The 27179-nt window shown below is 54.7% G+C and overlaps 3 protein-coding genes across 8 annotated transcripts in view; 1 reads left to right on the top strand and 2 right to left on the bottom strand.

Annotated features, from left to right (window-relative positions):
* Positions 1–787: 787 nt before the first annotated feature.
* LOC116940714 (transcription factor AP-2 gamma-like) lies at positions 788–9774 on the bottom strand. Of its 4 annotated transcripts, none has more exons than XM_032950880.2 (9): positions 9652–9774; positions 9021–9069; positions 8343–8374; positions 7514–7622; positions 6133–6243; positions 5554–5743; positions 4836–5026; positions 3936–4074; positions 788–2404 (listed from the first exon to the last, which is right to left on the bottom strand). In XM_032950880.2, the coding sequence occupies exons 2-9, from the start codon at positions 9055–9057 to the stop codon at positions 2251–2253; spliced, it is 963 nt and encodes a 320-aa protein (XP_032806771.1). In that variant the 5' UTR covers positions 9058–9069; positions 9652–9774; the 3' UTR covers positions 788–2250. The 4 variants fall into 4 exon arrangements, with proteins under 4 accessions (XP_032806771.1, XP_032806769.1, XP_032806770.1 ...); XM_032950878.2 differs by having other exon boundaries at positions 8343–8377; positions 9652–9772; XM_032950879.1 differs by having other exon boundaries at positions 5554–5740; positions 8343–8377; positions 9652–9772.
* Positions 9775–10400: 626 nt separating this feature from the next.
* DDX56 (DEAD-box helicase 56) lies at positions 10401–24624 on the top strand. The gene is made up of 14 exons (XM_032950875.2): positions 10401–10650; positions 13341–13502; positions 13840–13994; positions 14168–14338; positions 14751–14841; positions 17218–17459; positions 18206–18367; positions 20524–20637; positions 20995–21086; positions 21449–21525; positions 22094–22183; positions 22853–22958; positions 23805–23899; positions 24342–24624. Exons 1-14 carry the CDS (start codon positions 10591–10593, stop codon positions 24390–24392), a joined length of 1668 nt encoding a protein of 555 aa, XP_032806766.1. The 5' UTR covers positions 10401–10590; the 3' UTR covers positions 24393–24624.
* Positions 24572–27179, bottom strand: part of LOC116940713 (ectonucleoside triphosphate diphosphohydrolase 8-like) — a 21324-nt gene continuing 18716 nt past the window's right edge. For all 3 annotated transcript variants that reach the window (XM_032950877.2, XM_032950876.2, XM_076065806.1), the window contains 2 exons: positions 26964–27101; positions 24572–26392 (listed from right to left, as the gene is read on the bottom strand). In XM_032950877.2, the coding sequence (XP_032806768.1) occupies positions 26138–26392; positions 26964–27101 (393 nt within the window). In that variant the 3' untranslated portion in view covers positions 24572–26137. The remainder of the gene's footprint in view (positions 26393–26963; positions 27102–27179) is intronic.

Genomic DNA, 27179 nt, shown 5'->3' with positions numbered 1-27179 from the left:
AACCCCGTCTCGACCTTCCTGCACATAGACCGATCTCGAAGGTCCATCTCCACGGCGGCCGTCCTCTCGAGCGTCAAACCACACAAGCAGGAGGTCGACAAGTGTCTGCATTGAAAATTACAAAAGCACGGCCAGTCCGTGCATGTTGGGCAATGTTTGCTGTACTGCATTGAACAGATCCCGCACAGCGAGCAGAGGGCTCTTGCCTGTGAACTAATATCACTCCAGCAGCACTTAACCGGTTGCTGATGAGACTCCCAAGAGTAGAATCTTAAACCAGCTTACGACTTAAATGAATACGGCTGGGAAACACTGGTCTAACAGGCGTGATGGCCCTAATGAGAATAATAACAGTACTCTCCCTACCATCAGAACACCTACACGTATGCTCACCATGTCCACGTTTATCTTATATTCACACAAATTAGTTTGAAGCTGTGTTGTTGTGTTTTTGTGTCGTGCCCTTCTTCAGTGTTACTGTGCATTTGAACGATTAATAAAATATTGCTTTACGAAAAATAGTTTACTGAAATTCTCGAATGGCAAGACAATCTTCTTTGGTTCTTTCGGTAAAGTTACGTAGAATGAGAATAAAAGAATAAATTGATAAAATAAAATAACACAATAATATTCTCACGACGTTTCGGCCACAACACAAGCGGCCTTCATCAGGTGAAGGGACGAGACTGTCTGGTAGGACAATCGTTTGCTCGTCTTGTGGACGGCGCTGGTGCCCGCCAACAGCGCGCGGAGGACCACGCACACACACACACACGAGAGGCTCGAGTCACGACGGATTTCGGGATTTTATTCAAAGCTAACAAAACACAGCGACGACACAAAAGCACCAGGCGCTTATTTCACACACTCATCAGCAGCAGCAGAGCACGGGAGCTTGCTGCGGCACTCTTCATACGCCGCTGCCGCCGCTCTCGAAAACAACGCCGCACCACATCCACGGCCTTCGGCAGTGGCAGCAGCGGCGGCAGTGGCAGGCGGCAGTCTGGCCAGCAGCGTCCACTGTGGCGCGAGCGACGAGAGTTGGTCCACTCGCCGCGCAGCGGACCGGGCCGACTGTGGAACCGGCGGATCGAGTGGATGACGATGGAGCTAGGGAATTGATTGGTAGACGGTGCTATTTGTGAGTGAACAGGCCAGTAGTTTGTCGATGAAGACCAGTTGACGGTGGATTTTGTGCACGAACCCAAATGCAATGAGCGATAACTTATTGGCGTCCTATTGGCTGGAGAGAGTGGCATTACTTCACAGCACCTTTGCAATTGTGCGAATTATTCCAAGAGGCGGGTTTTACGAGCTTGCGAAGGCTCATTGTATTTAGCTCGGACACGTCGAATTATTCAACGTTTGCCATCGTTGTTCCGCACCGAAACTGTATAAAGTACTTTGCACCCCAGGTCTCCTTTGTAAAAAGAGACTTCCGTCTAAACATGCGAAGAAACCTGGTTACAAATAAAATTCACGCGAACGATCGTTTACGACAGAGGTCCCGGCATTACACGCACCACGACCGACCGACCGACCACGTGCTCCTCCGTCACACAAAGCGCACGCACAGCGGAGCAGCGCAACGGCACCGGCGACACAACAGAAAGCACGGTTCCACGGGTCGGACTTTTTTTTTTCCCCACCAAAACCTGGCTGCATGATTAGCTTTACCAAAACTTCATTAAAACGCATTTAGGAAAACGTAAATCCACATAAACGAAATAAAACACGGGAGGAAGCCCCGTGCGTGGTTGTACATCCGACACAGGGGCCTGTGGAGAGTGCCGCGGGGGGCGAGAGGGGGGCGAGAGGGGGGCGAGAGGGGGGTGAGAGGGGGGCGAGAGGGGGACTAGCCCGCGCGGCAATAGGGAACAGCAGCGCCCGGCCTCGCATGTGGAGTTGGTGGGCCTCCAACTGAGCCGAAAACATAACCGGGAAATGAGGCGACAGCACCTCGCTCGCCAACCTGCGGCCTCCGACGAGGCCTACACGCAAGCAATTCCGTCGTCGATGACAGAACCTCTCTGTAGAATTAGTTAATGCAGCCGGGTGGCTTACAGCAGGGAGACTTCACTTCGGCTATCACTACTGGCCCACGCGTTACTCCGACACGGCGAGGATTCGCAGCGAGGTGGCTGGGGGCCGTCACGCGTGGGGGGGAGGGGTTCATGAAGGGGTGCGTGGGAAGTGCGGGGGGAGGGTGAGGCACCAGGCTGTGTGGGGCAACGTCACTCTCAATCGCTCTCAGTTGCTGCTCAGGTGCTCGATCTCCTCCTCGGCCAGCGTCTTGAGGAGCTTGATGAAGGCCTTGAACATGCCGGGCCCCAGGCCGTGAGTCACCTGGTTGAAGCGGGAGCCGCGCTGCTGGATGATGTAGCTGTACTCGTCCAGCATGGCGCTGCGTTTGCGGCGGCAGGCAGGGGAGGGGTGCACACGTGACGCGTTAAACGAGCGCGGCCAGACCGAGCCAGACCGAGCCAGACCGAGCCAGACCGAGCCACACGTCGCCGCATTTCAGGCGACGACAACTCGGTGACCTCGAGTTTCGAAAGATTTGGTTGCTTTTCAACCACACAGCAGAGGGGGAATTGCTTTGTATGTATATATGAACAAAATATATATTTATCCTGGAGAAATCCGATGAGCTGTGAAACACTTTTTCAGAGATGTCCAGTAGGGGTGGGTCAGAAAGTTAAAACAATAAACAATACAGTGCAAAGAATAGGAAAGTTAATGAAATCACTCAAATAAATAACCTAAAACTCAACTATTTTTTATGTTACTCATTGTTTTTTTCCGGTAAAGTCACGTATGTATTAAAATTATATTGAAATAAATCAATCACGACGTTTCGACCGCAACACAAGCGATCTTCATCAGGTGTAAAAAACAAATAGCGAGGGAGCACAAAGGGTGACATCAACGCAACACATAGAGAGCGTTAAACTGCACGGAGGTAAATACAACAAGAAGATGAGAGATGAGAATTCAACAAACCTAAGAAAAATTTACGTGATGCAAAACCAGTCGGCCAACGACACAGTTAGACACTTGCCTGGCAGACCACGAATTTCAGAAGAGTGCTAAATTTCGTGTTCATCCTCTGGGTTGAACACACCAGCATAGACAGAGTGAACAAATACGAGTTACAAGGTATCAGAAATACATGTACACAAGAGGTAAGAAGAGGAAAGACGGATAGAGAAGCAAGAAAAAGGGGCCGAAGGGATGAACAGACAGAGGCTTAAAATAAGCAGTAGAGGTGGGGGGAGGGGCCGAAGAGAGCAAGGGGGCACGGCAGCAGCAGCAGAGGGGGGAGGGGCAGGAAAATATCAGGGGGCGCAATAGGTTTAGGACAGAATTGTAAAGGTGACTTCCCCGTAGAAGTGGGTTAATATAGAATTAAAGCTTTCGTGACTGCATAAATGACTCATTGGTTTTGTCGGTAAAGTCAGTTTATGAAGTAAAATTATATTAAAATCAATCAATCACGACGTTTCGACCGCAACACAAGCGATCTTCATCAGGCGTAAAAAACAAATAGCACATAGGGTGACATCAACGCAACACATAGAGAGCGTTAAACTGCACGGAGGTAAATACAACAAGAAGATGGGAGACGAGAATTCAACAAACCTAAGAAAAATTTACGTGATGCAAAACCAGTCGGCCAACGACACAGTTAGACACTTGCCTGGCAGACCACGAATTTCAGAAGAGTGCTAAATTTCGTGTTCATCCTCTGGGTAAGGCCCACTGAGCTATTAGTTTCTTTTCAGAAGCAATCTTGCCACAAATTATAGCCGTGTTAATCGTTGGTGCGGTTTTCCTCGGATAGGGCGGTCCCGTCCATCAGAGCACATGACAGCTGTCCAATCACCAGCGGCGAGGCTAATTCCCATGGGCAAACAGGCAGGTGGTGCTCTTACACGGTGCTCTGCAGCTGCGATAACCGCACGACGGTGCTGTCTCCGTGCAGGTCCTGCGCATGTGTGGACACGATGAGCTTGCGCGGGACGTACTGCGCAATCAGGAACTGCATGTCCTCCACCAGGTCCTTCACCTCCCCTACGACCGGTAAAAGCGGCAGCAGTGGCAGCGGCTGCAGCAGCAGGGCACGGGGCTCCAGCAAAGCATCGCAAACGCGGTCGAGGGAAACGGCGCGCTCCCAGACGGTCGCAGTGATCACCGCAGGGTTAGGCGGACGGCCGTGCCAAGTGCGGATCACACAGAGGGTATCCGAGCTCCCCACAGGCCAAGCCATGGGAGGGAACTCGATGAATTATTTTATTTATTTTAATGTTTCCTTACGCAGGAAATCCCGATTGTCACGACTCTTTTTCAGGAGGCTCCTGCCAAGTTTCCGCAGGAGAGGGCGATTTATTTGCCGTGTATCATTTCAATTGAGTAACTTGCCGCGTATTTTTTCTAACTTGGCGAACTTGGACCATGATGCCGGCACACATTGGCCTGCTGTTTCGAATGACGTCACGGGATCTTTAACGTTCACAGACGGTGTGTAGTACTATCAGGGCTATTACACACCGCAGTATGTATGTTCAAATTCTTTCGCACAGTATGAGGCCATCCGTGCTAATCGGAAGTGCGGTGGAAGGACAACAAACTAAACACAACTTCTAAAGAAATTAGTTTTCAATTCATAATAAACAAAAGATATATATTATAATCAAGGCGGCCTCCAGGTTCGAACCGTGAACCTCCAAAGAAGCGGCTATCACGGCTGCGGCTGGGCCATGGCGAGAGCGGCGGAACGGACGGCCGAGCTGCTACTGCGGGCCTCGTGGCCACGTGGCCAAGCGTCCCCGTACCCTCGCAGAGCTTGGTGAGCGTGGTGACCACGCCGGAGCGCGAGTTTATGGGGAGGCCTTTGTCCTGCAGCTCGGCGCGCACCACGGCCAGCGCCGTTTTGCTGTTGCGCAGGTACGAGTTGACGCAGTACGGGGAGAGGCGCTCCGGTGACACCGACCGCCTGTTGATTTCCGCCCACGTCACGTCGTACCTGCAAAATCACGCCACACACGGACACTCGCCTCGCACCGTTTGCAAACTGACAAACGTGCGTTTTTCTACGAGCACGAGCAGTATAACAGCGTAACCAATCAGCAATCTGGGCCCTCTACACCAGTGATTCTCCACTCCCAATGCTTGTGACCACCACCCCCTGCCCAGCCCCTCCCGCCAACCTACGGTTCACGCTACATGCCCCTGGTCGATAATCACGGTGAGCTGGCCTATATTAACCAAAGATTTCCAGTGGAAGGTGTCTGCACAGGCAGACTCTGGACTTGTTTGGGCTTTCCGAGTTGCATCAGTAAATGAGGCCTTCTGTATGTATATAGAACTTCTTTTGCACTGTACATAGCCAACCATGCTAATCGCTATTGCGTTTTATGATGTCATTTGAATTAAAAAGAAGATGTAGAGCCCCATTGTGACTCATCTGAGCCCTGTACCCCCCCACCAACAACCCACCCCCAACACCACCCCCCCCCCACCCCTCCGATTCACGCACGGCCACACGCTCACTTCTTCTGTGGCTTCCCCTGCGAGATGTGCAGGAGGCTGTGCACCGACGCGCACACCCCCGGCGGCGCGGCGGCCTCCTCGGCCTCGGGCTGCGCCGGGGACTGGCGGGGGTTCGACGCCTCAGCCAACGGGACGAACGGGAGGTTGTCGGCCCAGCTCACCGCGGCCGACGACGGTCCGGCCACCACTGCTGCGTTGACGACCGCACCGGCGGGAGACAGAAGAATAAAGACATGGAGAGGGGGAGAGAGAGACAGCCAAAGACAGAGACACAAAGGGAGAAAGAAAGAGGGACAAGAGAAGACTGAAAAAAGAAGAAATGGAGGGGAACAGACACACAAAGGGGGACACTGATAGAGACAGGGAGACAGACCGAGCCAATCACAGAGAGACTTCATAGTTTGGTGAAAAATACATTTTAAAAATATTTGGCTTCAAATTTAAACAGCTAGTTAGGTATTGGATAATCAGTGCAATTCAGTGCACCCCAAGCAAAAATACATTCACGAATCAACCTGTGGCTCAAACATCCAGGGACAAGCGGAGGAGACGGTGGTTTAGATCCTCCCCGCCGCTCACCTCCGGGCAGCGAGAGCGAGGCGTTAGCCAAGGCCATGTGGTGGTTCCCGTGGTAGGCAAACTGTGCAGCCTCCTCCTTGATGGACATGAACCTCTTTGAGGGCGACTGGGCTGTGGAACACACGAGGCGCGTTAACGAGGTGCGTTAACAACTAGACGTGTTAACTAGACGTGTTAACTAGGCAGATTAACAACTAGCCCTGTTAACTAGACGTGTTAACTAGGCGGATTAACAAATAGACGTGTTAACTAGAGGTGTTAACTAGGTGGATTAACAACTAGACATGTTAACTAGACGTGTTAACTAGGCGGATTAACAACTAGACGTGTTAACTAGGCGTGCAAGGAAGCTTCGATTAATCGATTAATGAAGATGCTTAAAGCTCGTGATGCACGCCTTAACTGCATACGCAAACCATCAATGATTCGCAAATTATCCAAACGATAAGCTCGCGTTACATTTAGGCTAATGGGGTTAACACATCTACACAAACAAGACAGAGAAAATGGGAAACAATACGGGATCAAGTGGCGATCACGAATTGTGACAATTCGAATTGTGACAATTTGTGAAACTTGCTGTGGGGCGATGACGCTTAACATGTCTAGTATTGACATAAATCAAACACGTAAACATATGATCACCTTTTCTCTCTTATACTTCGCTACCGAGCACTATAACGGAATGATGCATTTGCACCCCTGGTCTATGCCCTCTCTCCGAGTCTCCCTCTCTCTCTCCGACTCCCCCGTTTCTCTCTCAGCCTCCCTACCAGTCTCCCTCTTTCTGAAATCTCGTACTCTCCCTCCCAAGTCTCCCTCTACGAATCTCCCGCTCTCTCTCCGAGTCTCCCTCTCTCTCTCCCAAATCTTCCTCTCTCTCTCTCCCAAGTGTCCCTTTCTCTCCCCCAAGTGTCCCTCTCTCTCCCCCAAGTCTCCCTCTCTCTCCCCCAAGTCTCCCTCTCTCCCCCAAGTCTTCCTCTCTCTCTCAGTCTCCCTCTCTCTCTCTCCCAAGTCTCCCTCTCTCTCTCCCAAGTCTCCCTCTCTCTCTCTCCCAAGTCCCCCTCTCTCTCTCCCAAGTCTCCCTCTCTCCCCCAAGTCTTCCTCTCTCTCTCCCAAGTCCCCCTCTCTCTCCCAAGTCTTCCTCTCTCTCTCTCCCAAGTCTCCCTCAAGTCTCCCTCTCTCTCTCCCAAGTCTCCCTCTCTCTCCCAAGTCTCCCTCTCTCTCTCCCAAGTCTCCCTCTCTCTTCCCCACGTCTTCCTCTCTCCCCCAAGTCTTCCTCTCTCTCTCCCAAGTCTTCCTCTCTCTCTCTCAGTCTCCCTCGCTCCAAATCTCGTGCACTCTCCGAGTATCCCGCTCTCTCTCTACCCGAGTCGCTCACCTTTAGTTTCCCCGCACTTGAGGCAGAAGCACTTCCCCTCGGCCCCGACCACCACATCGCCCGCACCCTCCCAGCATTTGTCACAGATCACCACGTTCACCGCACCATCCTGTGGGACACAGGGAGCCACCACTTAGTCCAGTGGTCACTGTTGTCAGCGTCCGCCACGTGCTTGTACATGCACAAACACAATCACACCCAAACCTCCGATTAGAATGGTTAGCTACATACGGTACGAAAGAAGTTCAACATACATACATCACACAAACATGGCCACAAATGATAGCTCAACGAAGTGGCTTATCACGTGGAAATGTATAGCAGCCAAATACTCTAAAACACGTGTTTCTAAACACAGAGGGAAAAAAAACCAGAGGGCCCGGAGAAAAATCCACGCGACCACGGGGAGAAAATGTAAACTACATATCTACGGGCTGTCAGGGTTGGGATCGAACCCATGGCCTCCTGTATACCCGGCGAGGTAGTTAACATCTCGCAGAAAAGAGCCGTTACGGAACTGCTTCTGCCATCTTTCTCGCGTGACCTCTCCCCCGCTCGAACTTTGCCACCCACCCCTGCTAGAGAGAGAAAAATATTCGTCTCCCGATGGTCACACCGACCGATATTCTTCACTCGCAGCTGATATGTGGTAAAACCAAGTGGTTCACTGCCGTTGCTTCCTGCTCCAACAACGAGTAGGGGGGGTTATTTACACCCATAAGCCAACTGTGAACATTCCACATTCATATATGACCGAAGAGAGTGAGTCCACGTGGACACGGGAGATATTTAGCATCAGTTTGTACTCAAGTGAGAAAAGTTAAATTACCGCTTGTCCCGAGCTCCCTTCTCTGCTGTCCCCTCCTGAGACACACACACACACAGTCAGACAACAATACAAAGATCACCCGTACAGCCTTTACAGATTGCTTGGTCGAGGGAGATTAGCGAGCACCTATTAAAGTGAACACCAGGGCACGAGTAGGGGGGGGGGGGGTGTTGGTGTGGCCAGTGCCATGCCCGGCCGCCTTGATCTCCCCGCAGCTCAGGTTCACACACCGCACCAGGTACTCATTTTGGGTTCAGCCGACCTAGGGGAAACCTGGCACGCATTTACTTCGTCCACCACTGCAAGCCATGGCCGGGAACTCGGGCAGCAGGATTCGTGTCACATCCTCGCTCGCTCAACAATGGCCTCCTCTGCCGCAACAGCTCTTGTACCAGGCTAGGTCCACTTCCGAGTCTCCATCCATCCCCACGTATCTCGTATGGTTACGGCTCGGTCATCAACACGCTCCAACACCGCGGCCCGCACGGCCGACAGCCCCTTCTGCTTTGGCGGCAGCGGTGAACATGCAGTTTGCGGATATACACGGTGCGTAAACAGACAAAATAAAACACATCAACGAGTCTCAAGACTCGTTTTGGGGAAGGGTTCTGCCTTGGGACGTTTGGCCACGAATGAATGAGGCCGCCACTCACTCTCTCTCTCTCCTTCCCCACTCACCCGGGAGCATGGCGCTTGCTTTCCTCTTCTGCCTCATCCTGACGACCACCTACGCCAGGGGACACAGAAGAAGAGACCGTGGTGGGTCAGCCGGGTCACCCACCTTGCAGCTTGCCATGGAGCATCGCGGTGCCAAGAGACCCCCCCCTGGATCACAGACCCCGGGCAGGGAGACGTGGTGGACCGGTCTTTGAGAATTTGGACTCAAGAGGACCCACAGGCCGTGACACCGGCACCCAGAGACCCACAACCTCGACTCGCGACCCTGGACCCGCGAGGCACAGAGAGGCAATGTCCCGAGACACCGAGATCAGAGACGGGCACGCGAGCCTCGGGGACCCCTGCACTCGGGCCGCGGGAGAGCCACAGACCCCAGGCCGTGACGCCCAGAGACCACGGCCGCGAGCCCGAACCCGCGAGACCCCGCGCTCGCCACCCATATCCCAGGCCTCGCCCTCCTCGCTGCGCATGGTTCCCGTAGGCGCGAGGCCGTGAGGATGCCGCGAGAGGCAGTGGGGCTCGCGGGCGGGCGGACGAGCGGGGGGGCAGCTCGGCTCCTCGCGCTCTGCCCGAGCTCTCGCCGCTCCTTCTCCCCACAACCCGCGGGGACTTGGCTCGCCGCTGGACCCACCGCGCCGTTTATGCCCTCGGAGCAGCTTCGCCAGGCAAAGCTTCGCGCACGCCGCGGCCTCCGTGCGTCGTGACGTCACCGCGCCTCTCTCGCCGATCCCCACCTCTCTTTGTCCTCAACGAGCGCGGGGGAAGGGGGGGTGAGGGGCGGCCCTGACGTCATCACGTCGGTGTGCGTGGTGACGTCGGCACAGGGGAACGCTCTCACGGGATTTTGCGTCATCTCGGGCAATTTTGGCGACGTCACCGCGGTAAAATAATATTTTGACGTCATCACTCCACCGTGTCCTCGTCTAGATTTGTAGTACTGTTACTCAGTTATTTGTTCTGTAGCGTGCACTATACCCTAATGTGAAAGAGTAGGCCAAAATACACTTCAGAGGGGGGCCCTTTCAGCAGTGGCGTGAGCAGGCAATGGTAGACGGGGCTGCGCCTTTAGCTTTACTCTTCCTGGGACAACCAAGACTCAAGCATTCTTAAATGTTGCTTTATAAACTGCAAAAACGTTTACGCAGGACATTTTTATTTTAAAAAAATTGCGCCGTGACGTCACCAAGCGAGCGAATGAATGATGTCACCTTGCGAAGTGGATGATTTGACGTCATCACGCACCCTTGTGCGCCCCCGAAAGCTCGGGGCAGACCGCGACGTCATCGCGTACGACGAGGTTTGAGAATCACGCGTGCGGGAGTTTTTGTTAACGTCAACACGCACGATGAGGTCACGGGTTGATGACGTCATTATGTACGATGAGATCACGGGATGATGACGTCATCACGCACAGCTCAGACACACGTGGTGGTGGTAGTAGTTGGAGGTGTGAGTGGAAAATCTCACGCCGCTCGCGTTCGGCAGTAGCTGGACTCTACCTCTCGACGCCCGGACCCCAACCCCAGCTCAGCGCGGCGGCGGCGGAGGAGGCAGCGGCAGCAGAGGAGCCATGGCGGAGCCCGCGAGGCTGCAGTTCCACGAAATGGGACTCGACGACCGCATCCTGAAGGTGCGCCGCGCCACGCCGAGTTAGACGAGCCTCGGGAAGGCCGCGGGGTCCACCCCCCCCACGTGTAGCCACCGCGCCTCGGCTCGTGTCGAGCCTCGCGCTCTCGTGGCTGGGGGCGGGAGAGCTCTGCGCTGCGGTCCGCGTCTGCCGCGGTTCAGTGAAGGGGTCGGGGGCGCAGCCCGAGTGAAGGACAGTTCAGAGGGCTGCATGCAGCGGTGGCGTTGTTAGAAACGTGCGTTCAGAGTACTTGGCTACTGCCATACATTTCCACATGATGAGCCACTTCGTTGAGCTTATGTGTGGCCAGGACGCTTCTGAGAAAGAGCGATGCAGGTCAGTGGCCTTACCTGGTCATATAAAACAACTTTTATATAAAACAACGTTTTATGTTTCGTTTTAAGTGAGCACGCTGTGCTGTAAACCAAGGATAACGACAGTGGCGAGTGTTACCCGAGCCGGCCCTGGCCTCTCTCTTCACCGTCCAGCGTGGTGAAGTATGGTCAAACAAACCCTCGCGACCCACAGCGTGAGGAGGTCTTCATCCAGCAGTGGACCGGTGTTTGATTTAATTGCCAGTGTGCGATTTAAATCCCTGGTGAATCGAGTAGCCATCCAAACAGCCACGTGACGGTGGTCTGTGAGCAGTTCGAGCGGAAAGCAAACCAAGGGCCGAGAGTGGTGATGGTGGAGCTTGCTCGTGTGGCTATGGTTAGGGATACTGGCTGGTGTGGTTAAGGGCTAGAGTCTGGGTGACTGGTGTGGTTAGGGTTGGGGTCTAGGTGGCTGGTGTGGTTAGGGTTGGGGTCTAGGTGGCTGGTGTGGTTAGGGCTAGGGTCTGGGTGACTGGTGTGGTTAGGGTTGGGGTCTAGGTGGCTGGTGTGGTTAGGGCTAGGGTCTGGGTGGCTGGTGTGGTTAGGACTAGGGTCTGGGTGACTGGTGTGGTTAGGGTTGGGGTCTAGGTGGCTGGTGTGGTTAGGGCTAGGGTCTGGGTGGCTGGTGTGGTTAGAGTTGGGGTCTAGGTGGTTGGTGTGGTTAGGGTTGGGGTCTAGGTGGTTGGTGTGGTTAAGGGTTAGGGTCTGGGTGGCTGGTGTCGTGATGGTGAGGGCTAAGGTCTGGTTGGCTGGTGTGGTTAAGGGCTAGGGTCTGGGTGGCTGGTGTGGTTAGGGGCTGGGTGGCTGGTGTGGTTAGGGTTAGGGGCTGGGTGGATGGATGGTGTGGTTAGGGTTGGGGTCTAGGTGGCTGGTGTGGTTAGGGCTAGGGTCTGGGTAGCTGGTGTGGTTAGGGTTGGGGTCTGGGTGGCTGGTGTGGTTAGGGCTAGCGTCTGGGTGGCTGGTGTGGTTAGGGTTGGGGTCTAGGTGGCTGGTGTGGTTAGGGGCTGGGTGGTTGGTGTGGTTCGGGCTAGGGTCTAGGTGGCTGGTGTATTTCGGGCTAGGGTCTAGGTGGCTGGTGTGGTTAAGGGCTAGGGTCTGGGTGGCTGATGTGGTTCGGACTAGAGTCTTGGTGGCTGGTGTGGTTAAGGGCTAGGGTCTAGGTGGCTCATGTGGTTCGGGCTAGGGTCTGGGTGGCTGGTGTGGTTAGGGTTGGGGTCTGGGTGGCTGGTGTGGTTAGGGCTAGAGTCTGGATCTGGGTGGCTGGTGTTGTTAGGGCTAGGGTCTGGGTGGTTGGTGTTTTTAGGGCTAGGGTCTGGGTGGCTGGTGTGGTTAGGGCTAGGGTCTGGGTGGCTGGTGTGGTTAGGGTTGGGATCTGGGTGGCTGGTGTGGTTATGGTTAGGGCTAAGGTCTGGGTGGCTGGTGTCGTGATGGTGAGGGCTAAGGTCTGGTTGGCTGGTGTGGTTATGGTTGGCTATAGGATCTGGTTGGCTGGTGTGGTTAATAATAATTTACTTATTTATCCAAGAGAGCCACACTTAATCGTAGGACGTTTTCAGAAGGATCCTGCATTGGGTGACATAATGACGAGTCACAGAAAACGGTGTGAAAGTTCAACATACAGAGAAATTAGTTTTCAATCTACATTTACAAGTGCATAGCTCCAGTGGCTTCTTAATATCGGAAGGAAGTGCGTTCCAGACGGCCGCAGAAGCGCATCAGAAAGCGTGCGATACGGTAACTTTCTTTGTTCGATGGCTAGCCAAAAGCGGCTGCAAGGATAACTGATGTTCGCACGGTGGTTCATGCTCCTTGACGAGATCAGCAAGGTATTGTGGTTCATTCGTGGCAAGCACTTTGCGTGTAATGAGTGTGACCTTATAATGTATTCGTTCGGCAACCGGAGGCCAATGCAGCCCGGTGAACGCTGGACGGTCAGATCTTGCAGTACCCGTCACCACACGTCCCAGACAATTTTGTACAAGCAGCTTGGTAACGTTTTTGCCAGACGTCCCGTCGAATCGCGAGTTGCAATAATTGAGCTTTGTCAATACTATCCTACACCGTGTTGGCAATGTCACGGCTCAATAGTAGTCAAATGTATCGTAGAGCCCGGATATGGCATGGTGAGGGTCTGGCATGCTTGAAGAGGGCGAATGCTCGTGTCTGTTTGGCAAGTTTGTGCCACTCCCTATCAGTTTTCTTCCCACATTGATGATCATTGCCTACTTTTGGTGCTGGGGTGATGCATAAGAGGATGACCAATAGTTCCCTCCCCCCTCCTCTTCCCCCGCCCCCACCCCGACACCTCCAACCCCCTAGGCGGTGGCGAAGCTGGGCTGGGCGCAACCGACCCTAATCCAGGAGCGAGCCATCCCGCTGGCGCTCGAGGGCAAGGACCTGCTGGCGCGGGCGCGCACAGGCTCCGGCAAGACGGCGGCATACGCCCTCCCGCTCATCCAGCGCGTGCTCACCGCCAAGGAGGTGTGCGCCCGACACACGACGCCCTGCACCACGGTGTCGCCCGGCGCCACGATGGCGGCCGCTCGCTGCCCACCCTGCTAACGTTCACGACTGACACGATACCGAGCCCTGCTGTTTCGAAACGGTCCTTCTCAGAGCCAAACCAACCATGCCATTTGTGATCTGTCGTTTGACCCCAACCTCCCCTCCCCCCACCGCCTGTTCAACATTGGCCCCCAAGGATTGGCTCCCCCAACTTTCAAATGTTGCTGCTGTGTGTAGTTTTAGAGATCTCGCAATCCCACTCGAGTGAACGATTGTGCCCCCGTGTCCCCCACCCCGCCCCCCCGGCTGGCAGGCGGTGTGCGAGCCGGCGGTGCGCGCGCTGGTGCTCGTCCCCACCAAGGAGCTGGGCCGGCAGGCGGCGCGCATGCTGGGTCAGCTGACGTCGTACTGCTCGCGTGACGTGCGCGTGTGTGACGTGTCCGGGCAAGTGGAGCTCAGCGCGCAGAGGTGAGGGGCTCGCTCGCGACGAACGGTGCCGGGGCGGAGCCCGAACAGCAGACGTGACGACGCTTGGCCCGTGACCTTGCGGTGTCGCCGAGCGCGGGTGTGTGCACGTAGCCGTCTCACCTAGGTTTCCCCACCCCCCCCCTCCCACGTGACCCCGTGGACCCCCGGGGCAGGCCCCTACTGATGGAGAAACCGGACGTGGTGGTGGGGACCCCGAGCCGCGTGCTCGGCCACCTGCAGCAGAAAAACCTGGCGCTGCGCGAATCGCTCGAGATGATCGTCATCGACGAGGCGGACCTCATCTTCTCCTTCGGCTTTGAGAACGACCTCAAGGTCCTCTTGGGGTCAGTTCCTCGAGCGCACGCACGCGTGAACACGCGCGCAACCCATGAACGCACACACAGGCATGTGGATTCACACCCACGGACACATGCACACACAGGTGCACACAGACAAAGATTCCCCATATAGACATGCAGGCTGTTGGGGCAGAGGTGCGGGGGAAGGACAACAAAGGACCACACAAACGTGCGCGCACATACAGACAATGTTGCACATTGCTACATATGGATGCGTACAAACAGACATGCACGCGGGCACACGAACGTGTGTGCAGTGGTGAATTGCCGCTATAGCAGCTGACTTGCAGTAACAGCAGTAGTAGGGAAATCGCAGCAGCGAATTCCTCCTGCAAAAGGTGAGCGACTTTGAGCAGCAGTGACGAGACCCCCCCCCCCCACCCGTGTGTGCTCCCAGGCACCTGCCCAACATCTACCAAGCCTTTCTGATGTCGGCCACGCTCAGCGAGGACGTCAGCGCCCTCAAGAAACTCATCCTGCACAACCCCGTGAGTAGCGCCGCCGCCGCCCCCCCTGTTGACCGCCGCTGACCCTAAGCTAAATTATTATTATTTTACCAGGTAAGGCATGCTGAGCTATGTAGCTCATTTTCAGAAGGAGCCAAATGCTCTAAACGCATGCATTTAAATGTGGAGGGAAAAACAGGAGGACCCAGAGAAAAATCCTCACCACCACAGGGAGAACAAGCAAACTCCAAATATACTCTTCTTTGGTTCTTTTGGTCAAGTCACATAAATTAAAAAAATAGATCACGACGTTTCGATCGCAACACAAGCAACCGTCTTCAGGTGAGAGAGAGCTGCTGAGACAAGGTCTTATAGAGGCCTGAGAAGGGTGCATCAAGGCAGGTGGGTGGAGCTAGAGATGGTCCAACCACAGAGGCTGGAACAGTGGACACCCAGCCTGTCAATACAAAGACATCCAACCTAGTAATGAAACTCAGAGAGTCAGTTAACATTGGTCGAAAGGATTGAAACATCTTTGCAAGTTAAGACTTTACCTGGTTAATCACGTCCTTCCAATGATTGCTCAATTTGTACCCATCTTCTCGGTTTAAGTTGTGTCTGTTTATATATCTGGATGGCTTCATGAACAAATCCTTGATGAAAAATCAATATCGTGCGAGCCCACAGCGTTAATACAATGATCAGCCATGGCCGAGTTATTGGTTCTGCCGTGTTTCAGATCCGCCTTGTGTTCACGAACACGGTCCGAGACTTGTCGTTTAGTTTCCCCAATGTAACTACTGCCGCAGACACAACTTAGTTTGTAGACACCGGGGTATTGCATGTCAGATGGGATCAGATCACAAATTTTATGTACTGTGTTGAATCGAACCTGGATCTTGTGTTTGTTCATGGTTTTGGAAATATTTTTGGTGACCCCTGCTATGTATGGCAAGGTGATGGTTTTGATTGGGTCCTCAGATGTTTTTTTTCCCACGGTTGGGGTGACAGCTTTGCAGATTGTACGGTCCGAATATCCATTCATCTTGAGGGCTTGGTGTACGTGTTCCAGTTCACTGGCTAGCTGATGATGGTCGGAAATACATCGAGCTCTATGGTGTAGAGTTTTGATGAAGGAATTCTTCTGGGCTGGATGGTGGTGGGAGTCAGGTTTTAGGTAGGCATCCGTGTGGGTGGCTTTCCTGTAGACAGTGTCCCAATGAGCCATCTGGTCTCTTTTCGATTAAAACATCCAAGAATGGTAACTTGCCATCCTTATCTACTTCCATGGTGAATTTGATGGCTGGGTGTATGCAATTTATGTGGTTGAAGAATTGGTTCAGTGCTAGAGGGCCATGTGACCAGATGACGGACGTGTCATCTACGTATCTCTTCCACAAGGAAGGACGTAAGGTGGATGCCTGGATGGCATCTGGCGATAAGGGAGAACCCATTGGGGTACCTTAATCTTGTTTGTCGAATGTACCATTCCAGGTGAAGTAAGTGTTGGTAAAACAGTGTCTCACCAGGGTTGGTGCATCAGCATTCAGTCCTTGTTGGACCAAATCTTCAATGATTGCAATGGTGTCAGGCACAGGAACTTTGGTGAAAAGAGAGACCACACAAATCACCTGGAGATAGTGAGATGTCTTTAATTAGAGAAACCAAATGAACTGAATTAAGTACAGCTGAGGTGGTCTTGCCAGTGAATGGAAGCAGGGTCTCAGACAGAAATCGTGCCAGTTTGTAGGTGGGTGAGTCAATGGTGGAGACGATAGGACACAACCATAAAATCTGGGTGGTCTAGCAGCAGAGGGTTTTAGAGAGAGCCGCTTGGTTGGTTTGATTAAAGATGTCGAATCAGTGATGATATTGTTGATTTTTGTAACCAGGCGGTTGGTAGGATCTCTATTGATTTTGGTCCTGAATACAGCAGCAGGCGTCAGGGTCGGGATTGACTCCACAACCTCCTGTATACCGGCCGAGGTAGTTAACATCTCGCCACCACGGCGCCCTGACTTGAACTTGGCCGACCCTGATTTACGCCGGCTTATCCCGGATGACCCCTATTAACTCCTGTCTTCCTGGTCTTCCCACGTAGAATTGAGGAGCTCGGGGTGTACCTAGCCTGGCACGGAAGCCACGGGGACGTCCCCTCCACGGAGTGGTTAACGATTGAGGTTGAACGAGTCTCGTGACCTTTTTCAAGAGGGTCCTGCCCCAGGAAGTTTTCATTTCCATTTTAACACGTGCGAGGAAAATGGGGAGGACCCAAAGAAAGCCTCCACATACAAAGGCGATAACACTCCCCTACTTGAGAACAGCATTGAGACTAAATATCTTTCGACGTCCACGGAGAGCCGAGGCCCCAGTCACCAACGAGGCCTCACCGCATCGTCCCCCCACCCCCCCCCCCAGGTGACCCTCAAGCTGCAAGAGTCGCAGTTGCCCGACAGCGGCCAGCTGGCTCAGTACCACGTCAAGTGCGAGGAGGAGGACAAGTTTCTGCTGGTCTACACGCTCCTCAAGCTGGGGCTTGTGCGTGGCAAGACGCTCGTCTTCGTCAACTCAATCGAGCGCTGCTACCGCCTCAAGCTCTTCCTCGAGCAGTTCAGCCTCCCGGCCTGCGTGCTCAATTCCGAACTGCCCGTGCACTCCAGGTGGGCCATGCCGTGTCCCTCCGTGTCCTTCCTTGCCCCGCCGTGTCCCTCCGTGCACCTCCGTGCCCTGTCACCAGGCCCGGATTTAGGGTCGGGGAGGGTGGCGGGAACTTTTGTCCAGGGTCCGAGACTCATTAGCTCGGTTGGCTCCTTATGGTGCGAAAGAAGTTCAACATACATACATTCCCGAGGGGCCCACAAAAAATATATATTTATTATTGATTCATTGGTGCTAACAAAACTGGGGCTGTTGATTAGTACTCTGGTTTTTTTACAAGGGCAATGTAAACAATGCTAACTTAATCAGTAGCTGTCCTAATTGCAGCAGTTTCCTGCATGGGGATATTAGAGAGTTTACTTTGTAAGGAAAATCTGTGGTATGGGAGGAAATTGGTGAACCGGCATCAAAGGCACATGCCATCACTAGGATTGTTCTTGTCGCTTTAGAGTTACTGATCATCACGTGATGCAAAACATCAGAATACCGGTTAAGCAAACCTCAACCAGCAATGACCAGCGCCGAGACCGACATGGCATAAGAAGGATTTTATTATTATTACTATTATGATAGTTTACCCAGGAGAGTCTTGACGAGTCTCACCAAGTCTCAAAACCCCTTTCATGAGGGACCTTTCCAAGTTTTTTTGCAGTAGGGGATTCTATCGGAAGATCGATTGCAAACGCCCCCCCCCCCCCTCCTGGTGACGAGGCGCGGCTCAAACGCTCGCCACTACCGCGTTCCCCAGGTGCCACATCATCAGCCAGTTCAACCAGGGCTTTTACGACTACATCGTCGCGACCGACGAGCACTCACTCACCGAGATGGCCAACCGCGAGCGGCCCTCGTCGGACGGGGAGGGCAAGAAGGAGGAGCCGTCCAAGAACAGGAAGAGGAAAGCAGTGAAGAGGTGAGAAGGAGCAGCTGCCCCAGCCCCACACACACACACACCAGCGTTCTCACTTCTCTCCCCTGCGTGACTCCCCACCAGCCCCTGCCGTGTAACCACAAATACCCTGAGCCCTCTGCTGGCTCACAACCCCATCCTGGATCTACAGTAGTAGACATTGGTGATTGGTTTTTCGGTTAACCTTTTGCCTCCCATAGGACCCCATGGATTCGACTTAACGTTAACATTTTAATTAACGGTATGTTTACATTATGCACGCGGGGGCCAATTTCGGCCAATCGGAGCGCTCGTAAGTGAGCTGAGCCATACCTCAGGCAATCGGCGACGCCCATTTATGAACGTTTAGACCTCAACTGGCTTTGTTTACTTCTTGGTTCATTCGGTAAAGTCACGTAGAAAAAGAAATAATAATAGAATACACGACGTTTCGATTGCAACACAAGCAGTCGTCATCAGGTAGAACTAAATTTGAGAGAGAGACAAACACAGACATGGAGACACACAGACAGACACACAAGGAGAGAGAGACAACACACAGACACACAGAGAGAGACACAACACATACACACAGAGACCCAATGCCTCTGTGTCGAGGCCTTAAATCAGGGGTGGGGAACCTTTTTTCTGCCTAGGGCCATTTGGACATTTATAACATCATTCGCAGGCCATACAAAATTATTTACTTAAAGATTAGCCTGTTATATTTGATCAAACATTTAATTAACTCACCCCTAATGTGATGGCTGGAACTTTTAAATGATTTTGCGGGCCTCATACGGCCCGTGGGCCGGACGTGCCCCACCCCTGCTGCTGGAACAGAGAAATTAGCATGTCACTCAAAGACTCAACAAGACTGGTACATTTTAGAGAGAGTTGTGTGGAAATCCACCCCAAAGTGACCGAGGGAGAGAAAGAGCGAATGGACCTATGAGAGCCTGGTAAATTTTAGAGAGAGAAATCTGCAGTTTGAGAACTAAATTTAGCAAATTTTTGGAAAATGTAATGCAATGCAACACAGAGAGTCGGCTAACACACAGTTAACGCATAGCCTGGTTGATGACGATCTTCAACGAGTGAAATTTGACAAATAGAGACACAGAGAGATGTGTGGAAATCTACCCCGAACCAGCCGGAGGAGAGAAAGAGCAAATGGACCTATGAGAGCCTGGTATATATATACAAAATTAAAACAGTTCTACCTGATGACGGTTCCCTGTGTTGCAATCGAAACGTCGTATTCTATTATTTAATTTATTTAATTTTATTTCTACGTGACTTTACCGAAAGAACCAAAGAGTAATTCCTGCAGTCACAAAAGCTTCAAATCAAGTTTGGCTTTGTTTACATTATGTTTTCTGTTTTGGCAGTGGAAACGGCTCTCTTGCACACACGGAGTGATTTTTACTTATTTTTCTACTTATAAGTGAATTCTATTTTTAGTTACTTCGGTTTACAGTACTTTTCGTGGAACTGATACAAAATGTAAAACGTTAATGGCATACTCCGTCTTTGAAATCCTCCCTGGCTTTTCCCCTGCCTCTATCTCTCCTCTCCACTCTCATCACGCTCGACTCTTCACGCATCCCTCCGCTCCGGCAAATGAGGCTTCCAGTCAAAACGCCAACGGTTAACCTGTGCTTGAGTGGGAGGTCGCTCATTCTGCTCTGCTGACCTCGAGTTCTGAAAATCCCTTCCCCCAGCCATTCATGCTGTGGACTCCCCTGCCCCCTGTTCAAGTCCAAATTCAAGATCTTTCTCATCTCCACTGCCTATGAGTGACAGCCTCTGTCTCTCTGACTGCTTCTCGCTCTCACTCTGTGAAGTCAATGTCTTCTGTTTCTCTACAGCCATTCGTGATGCAGTCAATTATTAGACTATACGTAAACCACATAAACCCTCAGATTCATAAGCTCACATAGAGACCAATAGACTCGCATAGAGACAAAAATAGACTTACACAGAGACCCACGTACAAACCAACCCTGATACCTTTTCAAGTCCAGGATCAAGACCGTACTAACTTGACTGCCTCTCTCTATAAAATAAATATGTATCCGTACAGCATCTCCAGACGCCGTTGCGTCTCGACTCTGCTGCCTAAGTCGACGTCGCGTGGTAACTGCGTGGTCTCCCATTGTCGCCGTGTGCTCGTGCAGGGGTAAGGACAAGGAGTACAGCGTGGCCCGGGGCATCGACTTCCAGAACGTGTCCAACGTCATCAACTTTGACTTCCCGCCCACAGTGGAGGCGTACATCCACCGCGTGGGCCGGTGAGTCGGGCGATGGGGTTGTGTTGTGTGGTGGATGTGTGTATATGTGTGTGTGTGGGGAGCGGTAGTGTAGCGGTTAGCGCGCTGCGCTATTAACCCGGCGACCCGAGTTTGATTCCCGCTCACGGCCAATACTTAGTCTGTTAAGGCTATACGGGGGGGGGTCTTTGTGTGTGTGTGTGTGTGCCTCGTTGAGAACACGCTGCAGGAATCCACGCCGTGCTGCATACCAAGTACGCGGCGCCTCGCCAACCTCCCCTTGACCTCCCCTCGACCTCCCCTTCGACCTCCCCTTCGACCTCCCCTCGACCTCCCCTCCATCTCGCACTGATCTCGATATTTTGATGGTGCTGTCAGGACGGCACGGGCCGACAACCAGGGCACGGCGCTGACGTTCGTCAACCACAAGGAGATGTCGCTGCTGCAGGAGGTGGAGACGATCCTGGCAGGTCAGTTGCCTGCGTCCACCACCCCCTACCCCCCTCCCCCACACATCCATCTCATACAACACAGTCACCCCCCTGCTTCTTCCTTAACCCCCCCCCACCTTGGGTCTAGAACTTCACAGTGATCACACGCAATGCAGGCTGTTACCCCACTTCCCATCCTCTGGTGGTCCCTCGACTCTGGACACGGGAAGTCACGTCATCGGAGCAGCGAGCGGCCACCCATAATCACGATCGTTATTTTATATTCGCCCGAGGTGGCCTCGGGAGTGTCAATAATTCACGTTGAGGATGTATTTTGCTTGGGAACATTTTTTTTTTTAAGCGCGACCCGACAGCGCCCTTGTCTCCCGCTGCCGTTGCAGGAGACAAAGAGAGCGCGGCTCTGAAGCCCTACCAGTTCCGCATGGCGGAGATCGAGGGCTTCCGCTACCGCTGCACGGTGAGGAAGCCTCCGCTCGGGGCCCCTCGCTCTCCCGCGGCCACGCTCGGCCCCCCGAGCTCTCTCGTAACAAAGGTGGCGGCCGCGGCGCCACGAGCTTCCCGTGTGAACCGCGCGAACATTGACGACAGTCGTGTTCTGTCTGTCTGTGTGTGTGTAGAGTGGTAGTGTAGCAGTCGTGTTCTGTCTGTCTGTGTGTGTGTGTGTGGAGTGGTAGTGTAGCAGTCGTTCTGTGTGTGTGTGGAGTGGTAGTGTAGCAGACGTGTTCTGTGTGTGTGGAGTGGTAGTGTAGCAGACGTGTTATGTATGTGTGTGTGGTAGTGTAGCAGACGTGTTATGTATGTGTGTGGAGTGGTAGTGTAGCAGTCGTTCTGTGTGTGTGTGGAGTGGTAGTGTAGCAGTCGTGTTCTGTGTGTGTGGAGTGGTAGTGTAGCAGACGTGTGCGCATGTAGAGCGCCGTGCATGGTGCTGGCCACCCACCCCTTTCGTGTGCCGTGCCGGCCTTCAAAGGTGCTCGCTGACACCTATGACAGCACAGTCTGTTGAAGGGGGATCTTTGTCTTTGCAGGACGCCATGCGCTCCGTCACTAAGCAGGCCATCAAGGAGGCGCGTCTCAAGGAGATCAAGCAGGAGTTGCTCAACTCCGACAAGCTCAAGGTGCCGCCCGCGATTCCATCACTCGTGCCGACACAAGCTCCGGCGTGTCGCCCGCTCGGGGTGGAGTGGAAGCCCCTGGGGGGCTTAGCGCCGGACGCGGGGTATCTGTGCACCTCGCGGCCTCGTCCAAGACCTCGTGATAGAGCAGAGAACTTGGGGTTTAGTGATTTAGTGAAGGCTTGGGGGTTGTGTGGAGGCCTAAGGATTTAGTCGCGAAGGCCTTGGCCTATGAGCACGAATGCAACGTGTGTACATGTCACTGTGTGTACCCTTCATGCGTGCGCGTACACGAGCGTCACGCGTGCGAGTAGGTGAGCGTGACCTCACGCGTGCGAGTAGATGAGCGTGACCTCACGCGTGCGAGTAGGTGAGCGTGACCTCACGCGTGCGAGTAGGTGAGTGTGACCTCACGCGTGCGAGTAGGTGAGCGTGACCTCACGCGTGCGAGTAGATGAGCGTGACCTCACGCGTGCGAGTAGGTGAGCGTGACCTCACGCGTGCGAGTAGGTGAGTGTGACCTCACGCGTGCGAGTAGGTGAGCGTGACCTCACGCGTGTGCGCACGCGAGCGTTAATCGTGCGCTTACGGGCGCGTTAAGCGTTTGCGTACGTGAGCATCACGCGCGCGTGTGTGTGTGTGTGTGCGCTCACGCACGCCCCCTGTGTCCAGACGTACTTTGAGGACAACCCGCGCGACTTGCAGCTGCTGCGGCATGACCGGGCGCTGCACCCGGCCGTCGTGAAGCCGCACATGAGGAACGTCCCCGACTACCTCAGTGAGTTCCCCCCGCCGGGCACAAGCAGCGCCCGTGGAGGAGCGCGCTGGCGGTGCTACCGCGCCCGGCCTCCCCGTCCCCTCCTCCCTGGCGGTCCGCACGGCGCCCCTGTGAGCGGGGCAGGGCGCGGGCGGTGGCCCCGGCCCACCGGGGGGCGCTGTCGCCCGAGCCTCTGTCGTTACCGCACAGCCTGCGGCCGCCGCCTGGATCGCGAGCGCTCGACGGGTCCGCAGTTTGACTAATGGCCATGCTGCAGGGATCGGATTTGCTGGACGAGTGCTCGTTTGCATTGGCTCATTGGTATTGTTTCTTGGTCCTTCCCGCTCGCACGGGCGAGCGGGAAGGTCCATCCGCAACACAAGCGGTCCTGATGACGACCATCATGACGACCATCAGCGGTCCTGATGACGACCGCTTGTGTTGCGATCGAAATGTTGTCGTGAACCTATCTACGTGACTTTACCGAAAGACCCAAAGAATATCATTCGCATTCCTCTTTTTAGCACGGTTGGCTATGAACGGTGTGAAATTATTTCAATGTTCATACATACGTGTACTGCTCAGCAGGGATTGGTACTAATCTACCACTGGTGGAAATTCCACATTATTATGGTAGAGGCAAGCTTGTCCATAGTGCTGCTACCTCTTGTGATCTCTGGTACTTAACCAACACGAGAAGGCTCATGAGCTGAAGTTGACCTCGCGACCTTCCGATCGCGAGAGCCGCTTGCTTCGACCACTGGGTGGCAGCACGCGGCCTCGCGTCTCCGCGTTCGTGGAACCGCGTGGGTTCGCGCCCCCCCAAAACGCTTTCTCCCCTCGCCTCCGCCCCCCCCCCCTCCCCAGTCCCTCCCACGTTGAAGCAGATTGCGCGGCCCATACGGGGAAGCAAGAAGCGGTACAAGCCCGGCCCGAGCACGGCCACCACCAGAAGGCCCAAGGTGAGCGCGCACGCGTGCGGCGACGACGACGACGTGGCTACCGAGCAACCGGGCCGGAGTCCACGCGCCGGAGGGAGTACTACGAAGAGGGGGGGGCAGGGGAGGTGGGGGCCACGTCGGCAGAGGTGGCCCAGGGCGGTGGCCAACCGCTGGGGCTCGGGAGGGGTAGCGGCCACGTCGGGTTTCGCGGTCGGGCGTCCGTGACCGCGTCACTCGAGCCGCGTGAGCGGAACGCGCCATTGGCACCTAGAGCCGTGACGAGGGAGGGGAACGGCGATAACATGAGGTGGGAGCGGGAATCGGGGAGGGAGGGGGGCGGGGTGCGGTGGGGCGGCGCCCATTTGATTCCTCGCACCCGGGGCCCATGTCGTCGGCGCTCCGCCACGGGTCGAGGGATTTCGCGGGTGTTGAGCGAGCGGCACGGCGCGGTGTTGCGTTGCAGAGGCAGCAGCAAGACCCGCTGAAGACCTTCACATTCGCGGACAAGGAGTAGGCGCGGGGGGGCAAGATCTGGAGCGGGCGGGCGCGTGAAACGACTCCCCCGCGCTCCGTGTCCGTGACGTCTGTCCGGGGGAGGAGGAGCAGAGACCATCGCCACCTCGCTCTCTTCCCCGCTTCGCTGTGCCCGGACGTTGCCTCGTTCATCAGGGAGGCGTCAGACTTGTACATTCGTTGGTTTTCGGGGTATTTAGTTGTTTTTTTAATAAACATCGGCGTACAGATAATTTACCAAACGCCTGCGCGTGCACAAAACAAAACGGTCGCACAAAGGCCCCAAGCCGCGTCGGCTTTTTCCGAGCTCCACGGGGGAAGTGCCCTTCGGCTCCCGGCCCGCCGAGCCGTCGCTGCCCTGCTCACGACGCGACGCCCCGGCGCAGGGGCCCGAGCTCGGCCTGCGATGGATCTCCCCCACCCCCCCCTCCCCCCCGAGTCCTCCACAGCGGTGGGGGCGGCTCCAGCCACTCACCCGGGATTTAGCGTGCGACCCCCCCCCCCCCCCCCCCATGCCACCCTGAGATTTTCACACGACCAGCGCCAGCCATTAGCCCGCTACCCGCGGCACGAACGCGACCCCTGGGGGTAACGCTGTGCCCAGGAGGAGGACGCCCCGTCCAGCCGCGCTTGGCACCTCCGATCAGCACGGTTGGCTACGTACGGTGCGAACGAAGTTCCAGGCACACGCCTCCACCTGCAAAACGGCGTCGCGGGTGCCAGCAACGGCACACACACGACACGGACGGGTGTCCGCGCACAGCCGGCGTTATTCGAGCATTGGGTAAATGTAACAATTTTTGTGGACACAACTCTGTTATTCTAGGCCTGGGCTGTTATTCATATTGGAGGTTAAGCTAGCGAAGGCGCTTCATTGCGGCCCTCGCAAGCGCGGGTACGAACGACGCGGTGAGCGAGCACAGAGGTGGACGAGAAACAACTATGGACGCCAGAGTCCCGGGTCACCCGTGGAGCTTCACGAAAATAACACTGCTGCAAAAAGTAAAAAACAAAACAATCCCGAGGCTACCGACTGCTAAAATTCTCGTTTTTAACACCTTTCATCCAACGAGTTTATGCATTATCCTCCATCTACGAAAGGGGGGAGAGGGAGGGAGGGGGGGGGAGAGGGAGGGGGGGGAGAGGGAGGGAGGGGGGGGGGAGAGGGAGGGGGGGGGGAGAGGGAGGGAGGGGGGGGGCGATAACCCCTCGTAGAGATGATTCCACCGTGAACGAAACTTTTCGTGTAAAGTTGTGGACTTGCCTGAGAGAAAACCAAACATCGATAATGGTTATTCACCACAGTTAGCCTTTGTAAACCTAGCTGGGGTACCTGCCAAAGCAGCTTTTTCCGTGTAACAAACGTGTTGGATCGAATGCTTGCAAAACGTGAAAATGCATTTTCATATTTGAAAGCCTATCCGCCGTCGGCTTCCGTGCTGCTTATTAAATACGTCCCAAGACAAACGCGCGCTAGAAAGCGTCATCTAATTTATGCGTTTTGTTCTTAATTTTGTCTCAAAGCCTGCTTTCCCATACACTGCCCGGTCTAGTTAATGCCTGAAGCTGCAGGTCGTCGTCGTCGTGCCTTCGAATCGCCGCTCCTCGGGGCCGCCGAACCGCCACCGGTCCTCAACCCACGCACCACCGCACTGCCCCGTTGCGCGAACCCCCCCCCCCCCCCTTTGCCCCCCGACCGACGCCACGGGCTGCTGGTGGTGAGGGGGGGGGTGCGCCCCGACCACCTCACGACACGACGGTGGAGCTCATCGTCGCCGCCTCGGCGCCGCCCGCCTCCGCGCGGCGCTTGCTGCTGCTGCCGCGGCGGACGAGGACGAAGCAGATGGCGAGGGAGGCGAGGAGGAGCAGGCAGAAGAGCAGCAGCAGCGTCGACAAGGCGCCCACGGGCAGGAAGGAGCCCCTGGGCGGCCGGACCGCCGGCACCATGTTGGTCTGGTTGAGCATGTAGCCCAGGGTCCAACCCAGGCTGCTGCCTTGGATCTGCACGCGCACAGGAGACGGGGAGGGCCACCCGGGGCTTGAACTCAACCCTCGGCAGTGCCAGCGCACCCCCTGGGAGTGTGGCACGAGACGAGTGGTGTTCAAATTACGTGGCATTTGGACGTTCGCCAAGCAGTGCGCTCGGAGCTCGAGTAATTGATTTCAGAGCTGTCGATGGAATCGACTTGTTGCGCCGAGTGCAGTGTGTACATGCGTGTGTGTTTCGCTTTCGCTGCTCGGTCAAGTTACGCCACAGTGGCAAGATGTTAACTACCTTGCCTGGTATGCAGGAAGTCATGGGTTTGATATTTGGGAGTTTGCATGTTCTCTCTGTGGTCCCGGGTTCTCCGGTTTTTCCCTCCACATTCAGAATCAACATCGCACGTTTAGAGTTTGGCTGCTATAAATTTCCACATGGTAAGCCACTTCGTTGAGCTGTAATTTTTGTGGCCAGGTCGCTTCTTACCTGGTAGAATAAAAACAGTTTGTGTGAATCCGCCTCCCTTTCCCCCAAATCAGGCGATTTCCCCCCCCCAACCCCCCCGCTTGCTGCGTCTCGTCAGCGACTCACGCTTTTGAGGAAGCGGATTTGGGCGAAGCTTTCCTCCGTGAAGCCGTAGCCGTCCAGCAGGAGGCTCTGCACGTAGTGTCCGTTGAAGCAGACGGCGCGCAGCCGGTCCTCGCGAACGCCCGGGTTCGCCTGCTGCGCCTGCACTCGTGACGACGGCGGTCAGTGCGGGCGGGTGAGGGCTGTGGTGAACCGCCAGGAGGAGCGGGTTGGGACGTC

This window comes from Petromyzon marinus, chromosome 9 (genome assembly GCF_048934315.1).
Source record: "Petromyzon marinus isolate PM22_M1 ecotype Great Lakes invasive population chromosome 9, UKy_Petmar_22M1.pri1.0, whole genome shotgun sequence".
In the NCBI taxonomy this organism is placed as follows: Eukaryota; Metazoa; Chordata; class Hyperoartia; order Petromyzontiformes; family Petromyzontidae; genus Petromyzon; species Petromyzon marinus.
This window is presented reverse-complemented; position numbering and strand designations above follow the sequence as displayed.